The sequence below is a fragment of the Thunnus albacares genome, chromosome 14, assembly GCF_914725855.1.
Source record: "Thunnus albacares chromosome 14, fThuAlb1.1, whole genome shotgun sequence".
NCBI classification, from domain to species: Eukaryota; Metazoa; Chordata; class Actinopteri; order Scombriformes; family Scombridae; genus Thunnus; species Thunnus albacares.
The window spans coordinates 193,442-213,596 of NC_058119.1; the positions used below are offsets into that span (position 1 = coordinate 193,442).

Consider the following 20,155-nt stretch of genomic DNA (forward strand, 5'->3'; position numbering starts at 1 on the left):
CATGGCTAGCTTCGGAAGAATCAGACAGCAGCTAGGCCTCATTTAAACCGGTCATTAGCTATAGTTGGGTTCAACAAAAACGTGTTTAACCTATGTACACGGAGCAAAGTATCAAAGCATGAAGCCAGAATTTTGAGCTGTGCAGGACCACATCTCCAAGTGTATTGAAGCTGAGAAAATAACTGCTGCGATAACACTCGCCATAACAGAAGCGTAATAAGTAGTCTCTCACCGCATCTACCTCCATCAGGTTGAGCTGTGAGGAAGCAGACAGCAAGCTACGGGCGTCCGGAGACTCCGACATTTCTGGGTTTGCATGAACGGGAGAGAGAACAGAGTATCCTGTGTCCCGTAACGTAATCCCTCTGTGGTTCTTCCTTGTTTTTTCTTCTTCTCATTTAACCGTGATTTCTTCTTCTTCTGTGAGTTTTTAACGACAGTTGGCATCCATGATGATGCATTACTGCCACCCTCAGGTTTCATTCTTCATTTTAAGTCCTACTTTCCAGTCCAGTCGTCGTCAAAAAATTGAATAAGTTCCTCCCTTCAACAATGTCTCCACATTCTAGTATACTTTTAACCATGTCCTCTGCCAAAATCTCCATCGTTTTTTGTCTGTTATGTATAAATTTCCTACATGTTCTGCTCCACTGTCTCAGCCTCATGGCATTGATCGCAAAGATCCATTGGATGTTTTCCTGTGATGAAAAGCGTACTGTCAAGGTTGCTGTGTCAAATTCTCAGCCTGCTTATTATTACTTCCTCTTTCTGTTTGTTCCCCAACTTCTTAACATAGGCCTACCCAATCTGTTTTTGATAGAGTGTGAGTCCCCTTTTATTGCATTATCCCAATGCTGTTGCCGCTGTTGATTTACTTTTCTCCACACTATGCCTTTTCCCTTTGATTTTGATGATTTAATATTGATTTCAATAATTCCTTTTTTGACTGCTTATTCTGCCAATTTGTCTGCTGTCTCATTTCCAGGATACCTAAATGTGCTGGGAACCACATGAATATGACATTTCTCTCTTGCCTAATTATTCTTGAGTTGATCTCTTTATATCTATATAAAGCAAGGAATCTCTGTATGTATGTATGTTTGTCCTTTGCATATCTCGACAACCATTCATCTGATGTACTTCAAACTTGGCAGGTGCATTGCTGGGTGGACAAGGGAGTGCACTGTCAAAATTTGGTGCACTTTGGAGACACGTTTAATGCGTTTAAGGCAATTGTGTCCCCATCTGAAGTTTGGGAGTTGCTTTTGAACCAAACTACCAACCAAACCAAATATGTTGAGTTTTGCCAGATTATACAACACGTACTTCCGACCAAGCAATCTCAACAATGGTCTTAACAATGGTCAACTAGACATTTAGAATGTGCTCAAATCAGCATGACAGCACATCTAGCCATGCCCAAATGAAAAAAGCCTCATCACTAAAAGTATTACTCCACCATTCATTAGAACTACAGACTGTGAAGTTGCACTAACAACATCAGTCATCTACGGTGAAAACCCGGAGCGGAGTTTTGAGTTGTCTTTCTTTTATGTTTGTGAAACTGGATTGAACTGAACTGATTAGGGGTTGTGGGGAAACAAAACAGACCATTTGCCGAGTGGACTGAACTCTGAGACTGTGGGACGAGTTACACACACACACACACTCACACACACACAAAACCCAAACCCCTCTCCACTTTTTATCGTTACCTGGCACCCCCATACACAGCAAAACTTAGCCATTTTCCCTTCAGTTGAGAGTATATCTCAGCTTCCATTCTGGCATCCTCCATCAGCTGTGCTGGTGCTACAGTGTTACTAGCTTAATGTCTGTAAAGTTTGTGGACAGCGTAGCTAAATCTGTCCATGGAAAAATTATTTTTTTCAGCGGATATCTTAGTTACAACAAGACTGAGCTTGCAAAGCAGTTTTGTGTTTATATGTGAGGTATTTATTCAGTTTGGGAAATGCCACGATCTCCAGAAAGCATTAGCTGAAGTTGGCTGGCTGAGTCAGCAGGGACTAGAAATCGTCTAGGTTGTTACTAAGGATCGACCTACTTGCTGGAGTAATTAACTAGGTTTTATTACATAGGATTCTACTGACGTGAGTGATTGTTTTCCAGACATTAGTAATACCCCATGTATTTCCATGGAAACAGAGATAACACAAGGAAAAAGTTTTTTATTTTTAGAGCAAACTGCCTCACAATATGAATACATTTTGTTTATATCTTTTATTTTGTTGGTAAATGTTGTATAATCGCAATATTACACTCGAGGGTGTGCTTTACCTTATTGTTACATTATTGAGTTCAGTGATGCTTACGGAACTCAGCGCAAGTGCCTCATTCCTGACTGCATCACTGTTGTGCCAACAATGATTCATTTGCAAAAAGGTTACTTGTAGCGACCTTATAGACACTGTCATTGACTCTAAATTGGAGGAGTTACTGATCACCCATGAGGCAGTAACAAATATCCAGGAATTAACTGCTAATAAGTGTTGTTGAGGAGGCCCTTTAAATCCACCACTTCAAGAGAAGGTAGTTTACACACCTATAAATTATTACAATGGTATATAATGCACAACTGTTTGTTTTAATGTATGTTGTCCCTTTGATTAGGTCTGTAGTGCACTCGATGAAGGCAAGCCCTCTGATGTACACCTGGTGCATGTCTTTAGAGAAACACTCACCCGACAAGACCTGTGGACTCCAGGATGGAGTGGTATGGCATGGCATGGTATGATGTTGGTGTTGAATTAACCTCCCTCAGAGGTCATGCTGTACATGGAAAAATACTCTTGCCTTTTACAAAGAAGCTTATCTAAGATCTTCCCAATAGTCCATTAAAAAAGGGATATAGTGTTGTACAATATGGACCCTTTCAATTTTGTTAGTCATTTAAGGTAACTAGTTGTGTTTGAGATATGTTTCCTGACAGATACTGAATATCTCTCAGAATTATTTATGCTATATTTCTCAATACCTCTAAGGGTTATTTCTGCTATTGCATCTGAAAAGGTATAACTGAAATGTAGAAAATATAGAAAAACTGTTCAGCCAAATGCAAAAACTGTTTTGTGGTTACCACCTACATCACAGAACTCACTGGCTGATTGTCCAATAAGTGATATTGCAATTATTATGTGTCATCCTTCCTCATGGAAACTGCAGAATTGGATGTTGTCAGTAAGTGAAGTTATGGCAAGAGTGACGTGTCATGGAGTTATCCTTTATTGTTATTCCTCCTTTATTTTTGAAAATGTTTGGCTTTCATGTAGGCATGTATTGCAGGCTAAGCTCTCTGTGAATATTGGGATTGTTGGGATTTTCATAGCTGAAAATTATGAAGCCAAAGCAAAGAAAGCTTTACCTTCTTGATTCACTTGGTTCATTCAACCATATAGGATACATGATACATGTTTTATACGAGATATAATCTCTAGAGTACATGATTTATGTTAACTAATGTTAAACAGCTTCTTGTGTTCTACTTTGCTGTATTGTAGTGATACAGTGATTTTGTTCGACTAATTCCCTTTTATATTTGATCCTCTGAGAATAATGGTGGCACTGCTGCCATGAATAACAGACCGTTGCTAAGGACGCAGTTCTGTTCATAGACTTTGGAGGACCACATCCAATCATATCAATTCACAGAAAGAAGTCCGGTAAAATTACCAACTACAGCTCATTCACGACAACCTGTGGGAAAAAAAACGTTAGAGATAATGTCTGTGACTGGGCACAGATGCGATGGCAGCCTGAAGAGCTACTGGGATTCAACCATTACAGAAAGGGAAAAGTTTAGCAAGATCCTGTCCTCCAATCCAGGCACAGCAGCAGATATGGTGAGCGCCTCTCTTAGTTGCGTATCGCCATACACTAACTTAAGTGATAAGCGGTAGTGATAATAGTAATATTGTTACCAGTTGTAACATTAGTAACAATTGTTTCCAGGTGTGTCAACTGCAAAGCCCTGGCAAGAAGGAAACATAGTGATGAATGACAGAAACGTCATAATCTTCAGAAGGCCACAGAGTTTTCTGGATATTTATGTTGCTATGCATGCAGTTCTAACCGTAGAATCTAACGGACTATTTTTTTAGCGTAAGTTATAAAATCATTTTTAAATCAATAAAATCATTTTTAAATCAATATTTTGTGTCAGATTATCGATTTCTTTGGTAAATATCCATGTAATAAGCGGGATAATGTACAGCGAGTGGGTCATTATTGTGAAATGAAGTGGAGGGGTCTTGAATTACCCTGAAGGATTACTAGGTAAGCTATAAACTAACCCTTAGCTATAAAACAACAAATGCATACATTTTATGGCTATCAGAAACTTTGAGAAAAACTTTTAACAATGAACTCGATCATCAGAAAATAATAATTGTAATTATGAATGAAACGATCTCTGCCGTAATAAAATCAACACCTGGGCTGTAATCCCATGTGTCTGATGCCCTGCTGTCTGCCTGGTCACCATATCAAAAACTGTAGATTACGTTATGTAATGTAATCTACAGTTTTCTCCAAGTTCATTTAGTTAGGGTATTATCACAGTTTAGCTAACTTACTAACATTAGTCTGTTACTAACCTCAGTCACATATGCATAAGAAACCCCAGTCCATTATAAATCTAGCATAACATTAACATAACTTGCATACAAATAAATTATTGAAATAACAGACATATCAAATGAAATGTACCTTGAAAACACATTAAACAATACCTAATAACAACACAACAAAATACGTGTGCCTCCATCATGCAGACTGATAACCTACGAAACTGAGACAGTAGAGATGAAGGAGTGGTCTGCCCATTCACCCCTACGCTAACTGTGCCAAGAGCTTTCAAGTGTGGCACCAATGTGCGTTAACACACTACACAGTGACGTACATACATACATGTACAAACATACATACATGTGTTGTGCCTGTACATACAAATACAATAACACAACTGACATAAAGACCTGGAAGACCTGCAATTTTCTACTACTAAATTCAGATAAAACTGAAGTTATTGTGCTTGGCCCTAAACACCTTAGAAACACATTATCTAATGATATAGCTACTCTGGATGGCATTACCCTGGCCTCCAGCACCACTGTAAGGAATCTGGGAGTTATCTTTGATCAGGATATGTCCTTTAACCCCCACATAAATCAAATTTCAAGGACTGCCTTTTTTTTTTTCCACTTACGTAATATCACAAAAATCAGGCACATCCTGTCCCTAAAAGATGCAGAAAAACTAGTTCACGCATTTGTTACTTCTAGGCTGGATTATTGCAATTCCTTATTATCAGGCTGCCCTAACAAGTCTCTAAAGACTCTCCAGCTGGTCCAGAATGCAGCTGCACGTGTATTGACTAAAACTAGAAAAAGAGACCACATTTCTCCCATTTTAACTTCACTACATTGGCTTCCTGTAAAATCTAGAGTAGAATTTAAAATCCTTCTCCTAACTTACAAAGCCCTTAATGGTCAGGCACCATCATATATTGAAGAGCTCATAGTACCGTATTATCCCACTAGAACACTGCACTCTCAGAATGCAGGCTTGCTGGTTGTTCCTACAGTCTTTAAAAGTAGAATGGGAGGCAGAGCCTTCAGCTATCAGGCTCCTCTTCTATGGAACCATCTACCGGATTCAGTCCGGGGTGCAGACACCCTCTCTATGTTTAAGAGTAGGCTTAAAAGTTTCCTTTTTGATAAAGCTTATAGTTAGGGCCGACCAGGCTCGCCTTGGATCAGCCCTTAGTTGTGCTGCTATAGGCCTAGACTGCTGGGGGACTTCCCATGATGCACTGAGCTCCTCTCTCCTCCTCCTCCTCTCCATCTGTATGCATTCATGTAACATCAATGCATGTCACTAACTTTGCTTCTTCTCCGCAGTTTTTTTTTTTTTTTTTTGTGCTTTCTCATCTCACAGGAAAACCTGAGTCCTGGGCTGAACATCCGTGGTCCTTCACAGTCCTGATGGCATCCTTCCCTGGCTATTGCTGCTTGTGCTTATTGTTGTTGTTGTGATTGTTTTTCTTCTGTCCCCCCTCCCCCTTTCCCTCTCTCTTTCTCTCTCTCAACCCAACCGGTCAAAGCAGATGGCCGCCCACCAAGAGCCGGGGTCTGCTTGAGGTTTCTACCCGTTAAAGGGGAGTTTTTCCTTACCGCTGTCGCCAAGTGCTTGCTCATGGGGGAATTGTTGGGTCTCTGTAAATTAAAGAGTACGGTCTTGACCTGCTCTATGTGAAAAGTGCCTTGAGATGACTTCTGTTGTGATATGGCGCTATATAAATAAAAATTGATTGATTGATTGAAATTGATTGATTGATACAAACATACATACATGTGTTGTGCCTGTACATACAAATACAATAACACAACTGAATTAAAGTCAGTTTATGACAGAAACACACACACATACTAACACACACATGCACACACGAAGTGTTTTTTCTGTCATTATAGGGATTTTTAGTGACAAAGACACACACAGGAATTTCGGGATGATGCTGTTTTTCAGAATAAAAGCCTGATAGAGCAAGTGTATCTTAATAGGAAGCTCAGATTTAGGCTGTTTTTTTTTTTTCAAAATAAAAACCCCTATAGAGTTACTGTATCTTAACAGGAAGTTCAGGATGAGGCTGTTTTTCAAAATAAAAGCCCCCAATAGTAACCTTATCACTGTATGGTATCAGGAAAGTAGAGATGGACCTTGTTTTTCAAATTAAGATCCCTAGGATCTGATATTAATACAAATAATTTATTCCTTCACAGTTTCATATTTCTACTTCCAGCTTTGAGTTTATATTGTTTGTTTTAAGCTGTTTCAGCAGCATGTTTTAGTTCTCAGCTTCTTCAGCTAATGCACTTCAGCTCCCAGCTCCAGTTTTACCTTTCAGCCTCCAAGTTTTCAAAGCAATGCATTTCAGTTGATATCAGCTGTTTTAAGCTGTTTCCAGCATTGCTTTAACAATTACTTTCATCTTTCAACTTCTAATGTATTTCAGCTTTCATCACTCACAGCAGGTTGCAGTGGCAGCAGCGGTAGCAGCATATGGCAGTAACAACAGCTGGGAGATGCAACAGCAGCAGCTAACAGCTTCCAGCTCTGATGCATTTTCTTCAGAAAATGCAGACAATCTAGTTATTATTTATTCTTCTTCTGTACGTTTCTTCTGTGAACTACTCCCACATAATTTAAACTACAAAAACCATTCATATCCAAACATTCAGCTTGTTCAGGACATTACTGCTATCATTTGTTTTTTCATAACTTTTATACTTTTTAGATAGATTTTAAGCTTTTTATAAACTACTCTGGACAAAAAGCCAATGTATTTCCCTTACTGTAGGGTACTGGAGAAATACAATTTACTGAGCTTTGAGAATTTTACATTATTCTCAAATTTGTGCCTAGTTTATAAAATTTTAAATGGTTTGGCCCATCCTCCACCACATGACTTTGTGTATACTCACTCAGTAAGTTCTATTAGATCCTCCAGAATATCCTCTATACAAGATTGTACCATATCATTTCGTTGCACTGCATTTGGGCAATCAGCTTTCTCTGCGAAAGCCACAACTCAGTGGAATGCCCTACCTGATGATATGAAGAGTTGCATTTCCATGAGTATGTTCAAAACCAAATTAAAAACTACTCACTTCTGTAATCACTGACTCTAAATTTAAACTCATGGTCTTCTCATGAATGCAAATAATCTTGCTTTTAATTTGACAAGCTCACATTAGTGATGTCTAGTTGACATTGTGAGTGTATGTGATATGCTATTGTGTGTAGCTTTGTATTTTGTATTATGTGTCCTGTGTGTTTTTTGCTTTTTACTGTTTGTTATTGTGCTGTTATATGTTTTAAGTGTGATCTGCCTAATGGACTGTAGATGAAAGTTAGCTATAAGCTAACTCTGGTACAATACACCAAATGGTAACATTTATGTTTAACACTGTACATGGTCCCACTAAATACATGAACAAACATTTTTTTAAATGTAAGCAAATGGGAGCAAATGACACACATACAGACACATGCACATGCATACTGTCCCACATACTGTACAAACATACATACATACATACATACATACATACATAGATGCATACATACTATACATATTTCATAAATACATACATACTGTACACACTGTATGCACATACATACATACCTACATACTGTATACATACCTATATACATGTTGTGCCTGTACAGACACACATATTGGTTTTTCTGTCTTTACGGGGACTTTTACTGACACATACACACACACAAACTGGTCTTTCTGTCTTCATGGGGGCTTTTACTGAAAAACACACACAATGCATTTCAGTTGATATCAGCTGTTTTTTCAGCCATTTTCAGAATTGCTTCAGCAATTTCTTTAATCTTTCAGCTTACAATGTATTTCAGTTTTCATCATTCACAGCAGCTTGCAGAGGCAGCAGCACTAGCATCGGCTGGCAGCAGCAGCAGCTGGGAGATGCATCAGCAGCAGCTGACAGCTTCCAGCTCTCACATACATTTTCTTCAGAAAATGTAGACAGTCTAGTTATTTATTATTCCTCCATACATTTTTTGACCACTAACTACTCCTACCTATTTTCAGCTACGAAAAAACATTATATATCCAAATGTTCAGCTTGTTCAGAACATTACTGTTATCATTCTTCTTTCATAACTTTTTAAGATATTAAGCTTTTAATAACATTTTTTTTTATTATGTAAGTGAATGGGAGCACATGACTCACATACAGGCACATACATAAACATACTGACCCACGTACTGTACATACTTACATACATGTTGGACATACAGGAGCTGGCAGCAGCAGCAGCTGGGAGATGCAGCACACCCCCCTCCTAATTCTGTTTTTTCTGTCCTGCTATCTTAACTACGGCAGCATATTAGACTTTTTCGTTCATCCCTATCTGTTGCACCTCCACCTCTTGTTTCAACACTTCACAACCCCAATAAGCAATGCTGTGGCTACATCCACCGTTAAAACATTACGGTTTCACTCCCTCTCCACATTTTCCATATTCATGTTCCCCAACACACCTAGCGCATCTTCTCTTTCCTTTGCACACTTTGGCCACATGCACAAATGCCTGACAATCCTTTGAGGTTTAAGAGCAGCTTTAGTGTTGCACTACTGCCATCCTCTGGAGTTAGTTAACTCCTGAACATGTCTAGTTTATCAGGTTTTTCTCATCAGTCCTGTTTTCTTTAGAAAACTGACTGAATTTTGCCCTGTCCACTTCCACCACACTCCAGTATGCTCTTTAATCATGCTCCTGTTAGCCCAAATCTTTTAATTTCTTCCATCATGTCCTTTACCTCTGATCCATGCAAATAACTAGCTGACATGTTCTACAGGACCTGGTACATGACAATATTCAGAAAGACTGTTGGATGCTTCCCTATAATATGAAGTGTGCCTTTCAGATCATAATCCACTCATTATTGCCTTCTCTTTTCTATTTCCATCCCTAGTTCTCATAATACCCACTCTATTTTGAACTGAATGTAGATGTCTTCCCCTAATCTCCTGATACCAGTGCTGTTGCCACTCTTTATTGATTTTCTTCCATACAATGCTTCTGATTTTGAATGTTTGACACACATCTATATTTTCTTTTCTAACAGCTTGTTTGGAGCAGGAACCCAAATAAATGTGATATCAGTGCCTTGTTTTGCCTCTGATATAATCTATATTATTTTGATAATTTGGTAAAAAAAATTTTAGAGCTTATCATGCTGAATCGATTCTGCTTCCTAAAACCAAGATCTAATGGTGAAACATTTACCAAACCTATCTTCAATCATCACATCACATCTAGGATGTGGAGAGTTTGAAGACAAGATTATGACTAGATTATGGCTTTAGTCTCATAACATTATGAATTTAGCCTCATTCATTTTAATTTACGTAATATGACTTTTTTTCCCTTCAAAATCAGAATTCCTAGAATTCAGATGACCAATGATAAAGTCTTTGTGCAGGGCTCCAGACTGCATTTCAAACTCTACTACCATGCAGATCATCAGAGTGGATCACCAACTACAAGGAAGACATGTATTTAATTTGTTTTATTATTATTATTTAGAAGGCCTACATTTATTATAAATGGCCTATATGTACTTAGTTTTAACACCTGCAGTTTAGTACAAAGAGTAGCACTGCCTAACTTCTTATTCAGAAGGGAAATCTTGGTGTTTGTGATGTAAAATGCAAAATAATCCTCACAACATGGTCCATCACCATGGGTGATGGGCCATGTTGTGAGATGATGGTATGGTTCTTTGATGTGTTTTTAATAATGTCTAGACAGTGGGGTTCTATGGCAGGGAGGTGTATGCTGTAGCTTATCAGGCTTTAGATACAAAGACAATTCTTTACGTAGGATTACAGAATCATTACTGGTTTTAGTCTCTTTGGAGAATTGTTGATAATAATAAAATGATAAAATAATAACAGCAATGAAATTGAAGTAAACTGTTATCCTGACTGATGGGAATGATGGCTGAGGACTTTGAGGTAAAAATCTAAAATTTTCTTATCAAAGCTTTAATAATACTGAAAATACAAGTGTGTGCCATTATCTTAGCCTATGGCCTATGCTACATAGTACAATTAATTTTCATTTTTAACATCAATTTCAATGAAATGTTGGGTTGACAAACTTAGACTACCATGACAGAGTATAATCACTGAAAGTGAATTTACTCGTGTGTTTAGGCTATCATTGTTGGTCTGTTAGTTGAAAAATAAGGAATAGGATAAATAAAGGAGTGGAGAAGGAAATGAGACAAGGACGACGCCAGACAGTGTTGGGTTGCGGCCTGATGTATTCCTTCGACTCCGTTCACCTCCATTCACACAGTAAATAAAAGCATGGAGGCTCTGACTCTCGGGAGCTAACACCGAGCAGCGGGGGGTAAAGACATTGCCGCATGCGCTCTTCGTTTCAACCAAAATACTCAGACAGGAAGCAGGACAGTGGCGAACGTTTTTTCAGTTGGATTTAAGTCATTTTACATAGAAGTGAGGTTTGAAGTTGGCGACAGGAGCGGGGCAGCCCGCCGTGCTGAGCATGAAGCGGACGGCTGTAGTGGCCAGGCACAATGGCCTCGTCTCTCCGCTGGGGAACAACAACTCCGGGGCTTCGAGCATCGTCTCACCACCCCAGCAGAGAGGCACTAATGTGTCCGCTTCTACCGACAGTGGTACCGGCGGTGGGATGGACGGCCTGCTGGATTTCTCCAAAGGCCCCACCGTCAAAACTGAACTGATTTGCAAATGGACTGACCGAACTTCCTCGAGACAGAGGCTTGGGCGGACGGCGACGTCCGTCTGCGACCAAACTTTCAGCTCCATGCAAGAGCTGGTGGACCACGTCACCACTGAGCATGTAACGGCGGGGCTCGAGACCCTCAGTCATGTCTGCATGTGGGACGAGTGTATGCGCGGTGGGAAGGCGTTCAAAGCCAAATACAAACTCATCAACCACATTCGTGTGCACACCGGGGAGAAACCTTTTTCGTGCGCATTTCCCAACTGCGGCAAGATGTTTGCACGCTCCGAGAACCTCAAGATCCACACGCGCACGCACACTGGTAGGGTGTCATGATTCTGTGACTAGACAGAGAGCTTTGATACAGTCATTCTAATCTGAAAATCCGTGTCATCCTGCAAGGCAGCAACCTCCTGACAGTGACTGAGAATAAAGAGGTTAATAGAGATTGTTCTCAGTGTGATAGGAATCCCCTCCATGTTTACGAGGGCTCCGTTCAGTACCGATTCACATCCGCCCTTCATTGCTCCCTTGTTTCCTAGAGGAATCACGGGTGTAACTGCAGCTCTGGAGTCATGCAAGGTGACAGGAAGCAGCGCAAAGCAGCTGGATTATGAGAGAGGGAAAAGGATGAGTACAGAATCAAAGTGATAAGATTTACACAACAGAAATCAGTTTGTCGAGAAATAAACAGGACTGTAATTATCATTATAATTCCCTGTATTTATAAAAAACATATAGTTTGCAGGAATTGTATTGTTTTCTCCTCAGTTCCCCAGATCAGATAATCACATTCTTTGACACAGTGGGCGGTTTGAAGTAAACTCAGTTGCCAGTTTTTAAAAAAAAGTAACACCCCATTTCTATCAAAGAGACTGTTAGTCTACCCAGTGCCACTTTCTATGTACACCCCGTCATGAGGGATTTATTAGCTGTAACTAATGGCTTGATAAATGGTTGTTAAAGCATTCACTAATGTTTAATATTTCAGTTATAAGCCTTTAATAGGAGCAACGGCTGGATTGTCAGGTTGTGAACAATCCTGTTGGAGGTGTTGGAAATATTTTGGGGACATTTCATGCTTTTATTAGACAGTATGAGGGGAGAGAGAAAGGATGGCATGCAACATTGGTCCCTGAACAGACTCAAACCATGGACACAGTGATGACATGGTCAGCTTAAACTCTATCAGGACACCCTATCAAAATTCAATCACTGACAACCTAACATTTACAATGCAATGCTAAAATAAAGCCAAGAGTTACAATGTATAAACCCTTTGTGAAGAGTGCCTTGTCAGAAAATAATACCATGTACCTTTATGAGAATGCAGTGGGTAAAATATTAGAAAAACTGTACAATACAATGCAATACATTTAATCAGGACTCCCAAGCTACAACCTGCAAAATGAGCATCAGGGTGAATTATCACTAAAACCATTCACCAAAAACAGAACATTAGAACTTTCATGAAGATGGGATTTATTGCTGTTGCTGTTGGATTATACACTTTTAGCTTTAGCTGGGTGGACCTAAAAAACTGCCAACTGACAGTATGTTTAGGTAAACCAGTTAATTTGTGAAAGAAGTAATGACTATTTTTTTGGTAATATGCCTTTAAACAAAAACACAAATAACCTCCACAAACATCACACAGTGGCCACAAGAACTAATCCAACCTAGGTATACATACATACATATATAAAAAAAAAACCCACCCCTATTACAGTAACCCCCCCCCCCCCCCAGAAATTAGACTTACACCCAAAACTTGACTCGTAAGCCAGTTTTTATTATTAACTGTGGGTTCATAATGCGTAAGTCTTTTTTTTTGTTCAGTTTTATTGAAACTGAATTATTAGTCAGCTTATAATCTCTTTACTCCTTGACTAATCATTTCAATTATTTCATCATGTAGATTTCTCTGTTAACAATTTACAAGAAATATGCTATGTAAAAATATAATAATAATTATTAATTATCGTACCACATCAAAATATCCATTGGCAGTAGGAACAAGAGTTCCAAATTTAGTTAATTTTTTTTATGTATTCAGAGCTACACTGAGTTCATGTCATGACACTAATTATCAATATTCCAATATACATACATACCAGCAAAATCTGACAAATTCCTGTCCCTCTCATTTTCTATCTACTTTTATTTGTGTTATGTATACATTACAGAATTATATTTAAAAAGAAAGGGGAAAGGGGCCATGTACAGAAACTAAAACAAGAAATGGTATACCAAAGAGGTATACCATGCCATTCATATTTAAACACGATCCAGTTGATCATGAAATTGAGATTTGAAGAAATTATATTGGGAATCTCCCACACACGTGGTATACATCATTGTGTTTTGGTTAGGCGCCTATTCAAGAAACTGAAAGTTTAGAGTGTATAAGGGATTAGAACATTATGCTGTTAGCATATGATGGCCATTCCCATGCTCAATTATGTCTCAAGTTGTTGCAGCAATTTTTGGGTTGATACTATTTGTTATACAGATTTGGTGCAAAATGTAACAATTTTTGACCACTCAAAAATTGATAAAAATGGTCAAAAATCCCTCCAAAATACCACATTAAGACACCAAGACCTTGAGGACCAACATAGAATGACTCATGCTGTGATTTGGTATACTTTTTTTTGGTAACTATTGACATTTGGAGATTTTTATAAGATCTGCATTTTTCAATGATTGGATGGTTAGCACTTCTGTTCTGGAAATTGCTCAGAAACTCCCTTATTGTTCATACACCCAGTAACGTCATACATCCTCTTAATGCCCTAGCTCTTTAGTTTGTGGTTGTAAAGTTTCATGAAGCTGTGATTATCCTAGAGTGCACAATAAGTTATTTTATATGGGGAGGTCAAGTTTCAAAAAATGGTCTCACTACAATGAAATGGCTACTATTGGGACTAACATCATCACACATGATATAATTAGGCTCATTGAATCCACAAGAGTCTCAGCTTTCCAGTCATACCAAATTTATGCAATTCCAAGAATGTTTAGGGACCCCAGTATGCAGAAATATTCAAATACACCACTTTTCGAATAGGCGAAAATAACACATTTATACTGCATGCAAAAAACTGCATGTTTTTTTGCTGGATGAAATGTCTGGTGCTCCAAATAGCTAACGCTTGTGGTATCAAAATATCAGAAATAGCTGCTCAATAATAAGAAGTAAACAATGAAACTGACAAATATTGGTCCTGTAATTGAGGTGTTGCACTTACAGTGCACTTAAAGTCAGTTTTCCACTTCTTTCTATGGTAACTAGTGATGTACAGTTACTTGTTACTTTTGTCTTAGGTGAATGTTGTGGACAACTGCAGAGGATAGTTAACAAACGCACACAACACAAACACGTCATCTGACCTTACCGTGTCTCAGAGCCACGTTGTAAAGTCCACGTCATTGTAGCCAACTTGTGGTAAAACATAAGCCTTGTCTCTGGAGTTATAAATTATTGTAAATAATCACTGTTACTGAACTCCTGCTGCTATACTAACTTTAATTTCCTGGTTTGAGTTGTGGATCTGCAGTAAAACCTGGAGCGGAATTTTGAGTTGTCTTACTTTTATGTTTGTGAAACTGGATTAAAATTAACTGATTTGCGGTTGTGAGGAAAATAAAACGACTGGATTGAACTGAAAATAGCAGAAGTTACTTTCCCAAGTAACTAATTACTTTTATATGCAGTAATTGGTAAACCAAGTGTTTTTGATAGAAGTAATTAGTAACTGTTACTAATTACTAATTTTCAGTAACTTGCCCAACACTACTTAAAGCACCCAAAAGAGAGTTTGAAATAGAATGGTCAAATCAAACAGCAGAACCCAGGATATCCAGACTTTTTGTTACAATCTCCCTGCCTGGTAAACACATCTTTCAAACTCTACACCTTCAGTTTGTAACACAGGCCTCCCAGCAAACATTGAGATGTCGTATGACTGTTGTTTGACTGTCCTGTCAAGAAGTCCCATAAAGAGTTTTGCAATAATTTTTACAGAAACACACTGAAATCAGTACTGACGTGCAGCAATATATAACGTAACAAATAAACAAAACAGAAAAAGATTATCATCAAAAGTACAGCTTCTTGTAGATAATCTAACAATCTGAATTCTTAACTCTTTTAATCCCATCTGATATACTTTGGTCCAGTTTCTATTAAGATGCTGCAGCAGGCTAATGCTGATGCTAACTTAAGGATGTCAAACAGAATTCTGTGAGGAGAACACAGAGAAGATATGTGACTCCATATCTTCTCTGGGCATGTCTCTTTAGGACATCTGGTCTCAACCGGTTAAAGACAAATTAAACATTTTTGTATGAAAAATAAAAAAGCATGCATATGTGTTGCACAGCGAAACTTTGAGAAGTATTTTCTGAGCACAACAGTTTTTCAACCAAAATTGGACTAGACCTAATCATTAGAGGGAGAAATTGATTTGTACACATGCATATCTGTATTTCAAATTTCAAATGCACACATCCACTTAAAAGCAATTTGACTCGATTTTGATGATTAGTTTTATGTGCACATTGCAGTTTTTGCCGTTCAACCAGGGCCACTTTTGGCCAGGGACAAAACGTGGGTTGTTTGTAGTCTCCAAGCCCAAACTAAGATAATCCTGATGATATATCTATAATGTCATAAAGGTTATTTTCTCGGAACAGACAATGCTCCTCCAGAGCCACAGAACACACAATACAACTGTTTTCACAGGTTGAATAGTATATGATTAGTAAAAGGAATCTTAAAATGTAGCTGCACCCCTAGGTCTGAGTCTAAGTCTACCCACTGCATAATTTTGAAAAATGCTAAAAAGTCGGAAAGGGGTGAGAGGGGGGCGGGAGGGGCTGAGGAGAGGAGAGGGGAGGGCAGGGGGTGCGTAGCTGTGTGAGGCAGGAGGGCAGGAGTTGCTCAGCATTACATATATTAATAATAATAAGTGAAATACAAACAGTGCAATGACATTTAAACGAGCCACAATAGCTGTCAGCCAGAAAAAAAACAGAAATCCTTGCATCTTGCCCTGCAGCTCTTCAACTCTCCAGCTGTCTGAAGAGTTATCATTCTACCAAATTTCATGATATAGAGAACTCAACTTTACATCAGCATTGGCCCTGCCTTTTTAGGGCTGATTTTAAACAGCAGATGACAGGTTGAGCCATTTGCAACCCATGAAATGCTGATTTTTATAAATTTGGTGTCAATGTGAATATTAACACCAGCATAGATTTGTTTCATCACAGTACAGTCATAATTTAGTTTACAGCTCAAAAAACACATTTTAGTGTGCAGTACCTCTTAAATGTGTAAAATTGGTGGAGTGTCCCTTTAATTGTACCACTAATTAGGGGTCCATTCTATGATGTGATAATGGTGAGTGTGATGTTTGTGTTGCAGGTGAGAAGCCATTCCAGTGTGAGTTTTGTGAGCGACGCTTCGCCAACAGCAGTGACCGGAAGAAGCACTCACAAGTCCACACGGCCTCGAAGCCCTACGACTGCAAGGCTCTGGGCTGCACCAAGTCCTACACCCACCCCAGCTCCCTGCGCAAACACATGAAGGTCCACATCAAATCGTCACCTACCTCTGAACCCCATGACACGTACGACTCCATTGCTCACCAACACGAACAACCTCATCAGGCCCTCGAGCCACTCGACCTTAAAATGAACCACCTTTCTCCATCACTTGCCAATAAAAACACTCATTTTCCTCTTCTGTCCAATCACGAATTGGATATCAACTCAGCCACTGAAGTGGATCATAAGCTGCTGCTGAGGAGTTCGTCTCCAATGACAATGCCTCTGGACCTTTCTCTGTCGGGCCTGAAGAGTCAGCTGGCCCAGCAGCAGAGTAGCAGGATCCCACGGAGGAGCCAGCGGTCAGTCAACCCAGCCTTACCTCAGTTATCTAACATTAAGGAGTGGTATGTCTGTACCAGGACTACAGCACCACACTTTCCTCTACTTCACCCAGACCACATCAAATCAGAACCTAGTGATGATGAGGAGTACATCACGTAGGATGGAGGGACTGATGGATTTAGATGTGAAGAACAGACCTCATATATTGTCAGACCCAGGTCAGGCCAGAGGATGCTCTGTGGAATCATAGTTGCTATAATTTTTCAGAACCAGAAGTTGTATGTTTCTACATCCATGGCCCTTCTAAGATGGAGAAGATGATCTGAGGCTTTTTTACTCTGGTTCAAAAATCTCCAAACTCAGCTCGGAGACAGTCACTACTTGTGAACCCAGAGCAATGGGTCAAATGGTGCCAGAGGGGACAACAGAAATTCATTCATTATGGTTATGAAACAAAAAGCTTGACAAGTTGCAAGTTATCTAACCAGTGTTAGCTAGCTAACCTGAACTAACAAAGGGGATAACACTGTGGACGCAAATGAACTGAGAATGTTGGTGACTGCTGTTTGCTGTTAAAGAATATGATGAGGGTGTGTGTACATGATGACCTCTCTAGAGAAACCAGATTATTGACCAATTTATCTAAGAGCTCTACCTAGATGAAGCAATTTCAAGGGCTAAATTGACACTGATGGAAAGTGGTTACCCTGTTACCTTGAGCTCATGGTAGCACTGTACACATGTTAACACAGCAGGTCCAGAGCAACTGTTAAGAACTTGTTAAGGCCTCAGTATGCTTTAAACAAACTAGTTTATTCAAAGTGTGGTCCAACCACATTTGCTGTCAAAGTGTTTCTACCTGTTCTGTGTGTCCACACTAGAAAGCAGGGTAAAAAGCCTGCCCTCATAGCCTCCTCCTGCCTGCATCTCACTGCCTCCCTGTCTCTCGCCAACAACTCTGTCTTTGTTGTCTCGACACAACAAATTGTATATATGAGAATAATGGCACATTTTCAGAAAGTCTCTCCTCGAAGGCATTCATCGTGTTTGATGGCTCATGTAAAAAGTGACAGAAATAGTTGTGTGAAGAATGAAAAAGAGAGCCTGAGCTGGATGATCCAACATGCACTTTGTTTGAAGCAAACTGAGGCCTTTACTAGCAAACCATTTGTAACTTGTTCAAAAGTGTTTTATGTTATCACAGCCAGCAGTGGCACAGCAGCTTGAAGACAGTGGGTCGACCCTTCTTTGTACTGATTAACAAGTGTCTCCTTAACCTTTCAACCATGTGGACCTTTCAGGGGGTTAATCATCTGCATCCATTTACCCTCCATTGACAATTTAGTCAAGACCCCAGGTTTTCCAAAATTACCATATATGTGATACACTTATTCCTTTAACATGAAAATGTGTATTAAATGATGCACAAGAGATCCTGTATTTTCCCTTTGATCAAATAGCGCAGCCATAAAAAGTGGCATCTTGGATTTGAATATCTGACTCAATGTAAGCATCCCGTAGCATCAATGAATCAATTGTGTAAGCTTGAGGTATGGTTTGGAAAAAATGATTAATATATCTTTGAAGCTGCTACAATGAAAACACTTTAAATGGTTAAGTTATTCATTAATGAACAAATGTACATTATCCATCCAATAGTAGGCCATTTCAAGCTGGATTTAAAGGACATTCTTGTTTATTACAAGAACTGAAATGAGCACACCTGAAATGTTGCTAATAATTCCTCATTGCACAGGAAAACTGAATGGTCATCTACCATAAGTACAGTAGATTACAGCTGAAGTAGGAAATGGATCTCTAAATTGTGAAGGATGTTTATGACAGATGACAATTTATGTAATCATACCAGTGATTACCTTAGTTTTCTCTTCCATACAAGTTGGCCTAACCTTAAGGTTACTTTTACCTTTTTAGTCACCATATTCCCAAGCTTTTAACTTGGTGAGTACATTATTTTTACTGATAGAAATTGTTAACAAAATTGCAGAGATAACCCCAAAGTTTAATGAAACCGGAATTGATCTTTAAACAAAATAAGTGATTTGAGAATAGTGCGTCTCAATTTTATTCAGGTTCACCAATGACATTAAGCAGGTAATTGATCTGGAAGTCGAGAGCAGACAGGGAATATGGACATTTATAAGTGCAGAGCACATTTTGAGAGTGATGGCAGAGTTGCGTCATTGAAGGTTTGATCAGCATGAGGAATTATCTCTAGATTTTGAGTCAACAACCACTCATGCCCAGTTGGGGCCATGTGGTCACACAGTGGTGCAGTGGCTAGCACTGTCACCTCAGAGGTTATGGGTTTGAATCCACCAGCTGGAGCCTTTCTGTGTGGAGTTTACATGTTCTCTGTGTCTGTGTGGGTTTTATCCAAACACACGCAGGTCTGATTAACTGGAAACTCTGATATGACAGGTATTAATTTGCATGTAAATGATTATCTGTCCATATTGTCCTGTATTAGACTGGTAACCCATCCAGGTGCGACATGCCTCTCACCCAATGTAAGTTGGGGTAGGCTCCAGGTCTCTGTGACCTTGCACAGGCGAAAGTGGTATAGATAATGGATGGATGGCTATCCCTCACATGCAATCACCGACTAAGAACAGAAAAAAATCCATGAAGTGTCATCATGTTAGATGCTGCCTTCTAAATGAAATCAGACCACTTCTCTGTGTGCTCCACCAGCTTTTTTAGTCAAAACTAGTGCAGCACCCGTTCAAAACGTACCTGTTCATGGGCTGATTGCTGCTTGCAGCTTTCCTGAGAACTGCCCATCTAAACAGTTTTACACATGAGTGCCAAGTGTGAAGTCCATCGGATGAACAGCTTTCAAGAACATCAATTCTTGTTGTTTATAAGTTGGATAGATTCAAAAATGTCATAAATTCAATTA

At 39.1% G+C, this 20,155-nt stretch overlaps 2 protein-coding genes across 3 annotated transcripts in view; one reads left to right on the forward strand and one right to left on the reverse strand.

The window, feature by feature from the left end:
- Positions 1-569, reverse strand: part of vps8 (VPS8 subunit of CORVET complex) — a 187,086-nt gene extending 186,517 nt beyond the window's left edge. The window contains exon 1 of one of the 2 annotated variants that reach the window (XM_044373367.1): positions 242-569. In XM_044373367.1, the coding sequence (XP_044229302.1) occupies positions 242-304 (63 nt within the window). In that variant the 5' untranslated portion in view covers positions 305-569. Of the gene's footprint in view, positions 1-232 lie in introns of both variants that reach the window. The other variant, XM_044373366.1, reaches the window with a different exon arrangement.
- A 10,312-nt stretch (positions 570-10,881) lies between these two features.
- On the forward strand, positions 10,882-18,663 carry LOC122997325 (zinc finger protein ZIC 4-like). The gene is made up of 2 exons (XM_044373402.1): positions 10,882-11,656; positions 16,766-18,663. Exons 1-2 carry the CDS (start codon positions 11,134-11,136, stop codon positions 17,389-17,391), a joined length of 1,149 nt encoding a protein of 382 aa, XP_044229337.1. The 5' UTR covers positions 10,882-11,133; the 3' UTR covers positions 17,392-18,663.
- The last annotated feature ends 1,492 nt before the right edge of the window (positions 18,664-20,155 follow it).

Excerpts from the sequence above, each read along its gene's own strand:
- LOC122997325 (XM_044373402.1), top strand. The coding sequence starts at position 11,134 with ATGAAGCGGACGGCTGTAGTGGCCAGGCACAATGGCCTCGTCTCTCCG. Across the intron at positions 11,657-16,765 it reads CCACACGCGCACGCACACTG|GTGAGAAGCCATTCCAGTGT; the intron begins GTAGGGTGTCAT and ends TTTGTGTTGCAG.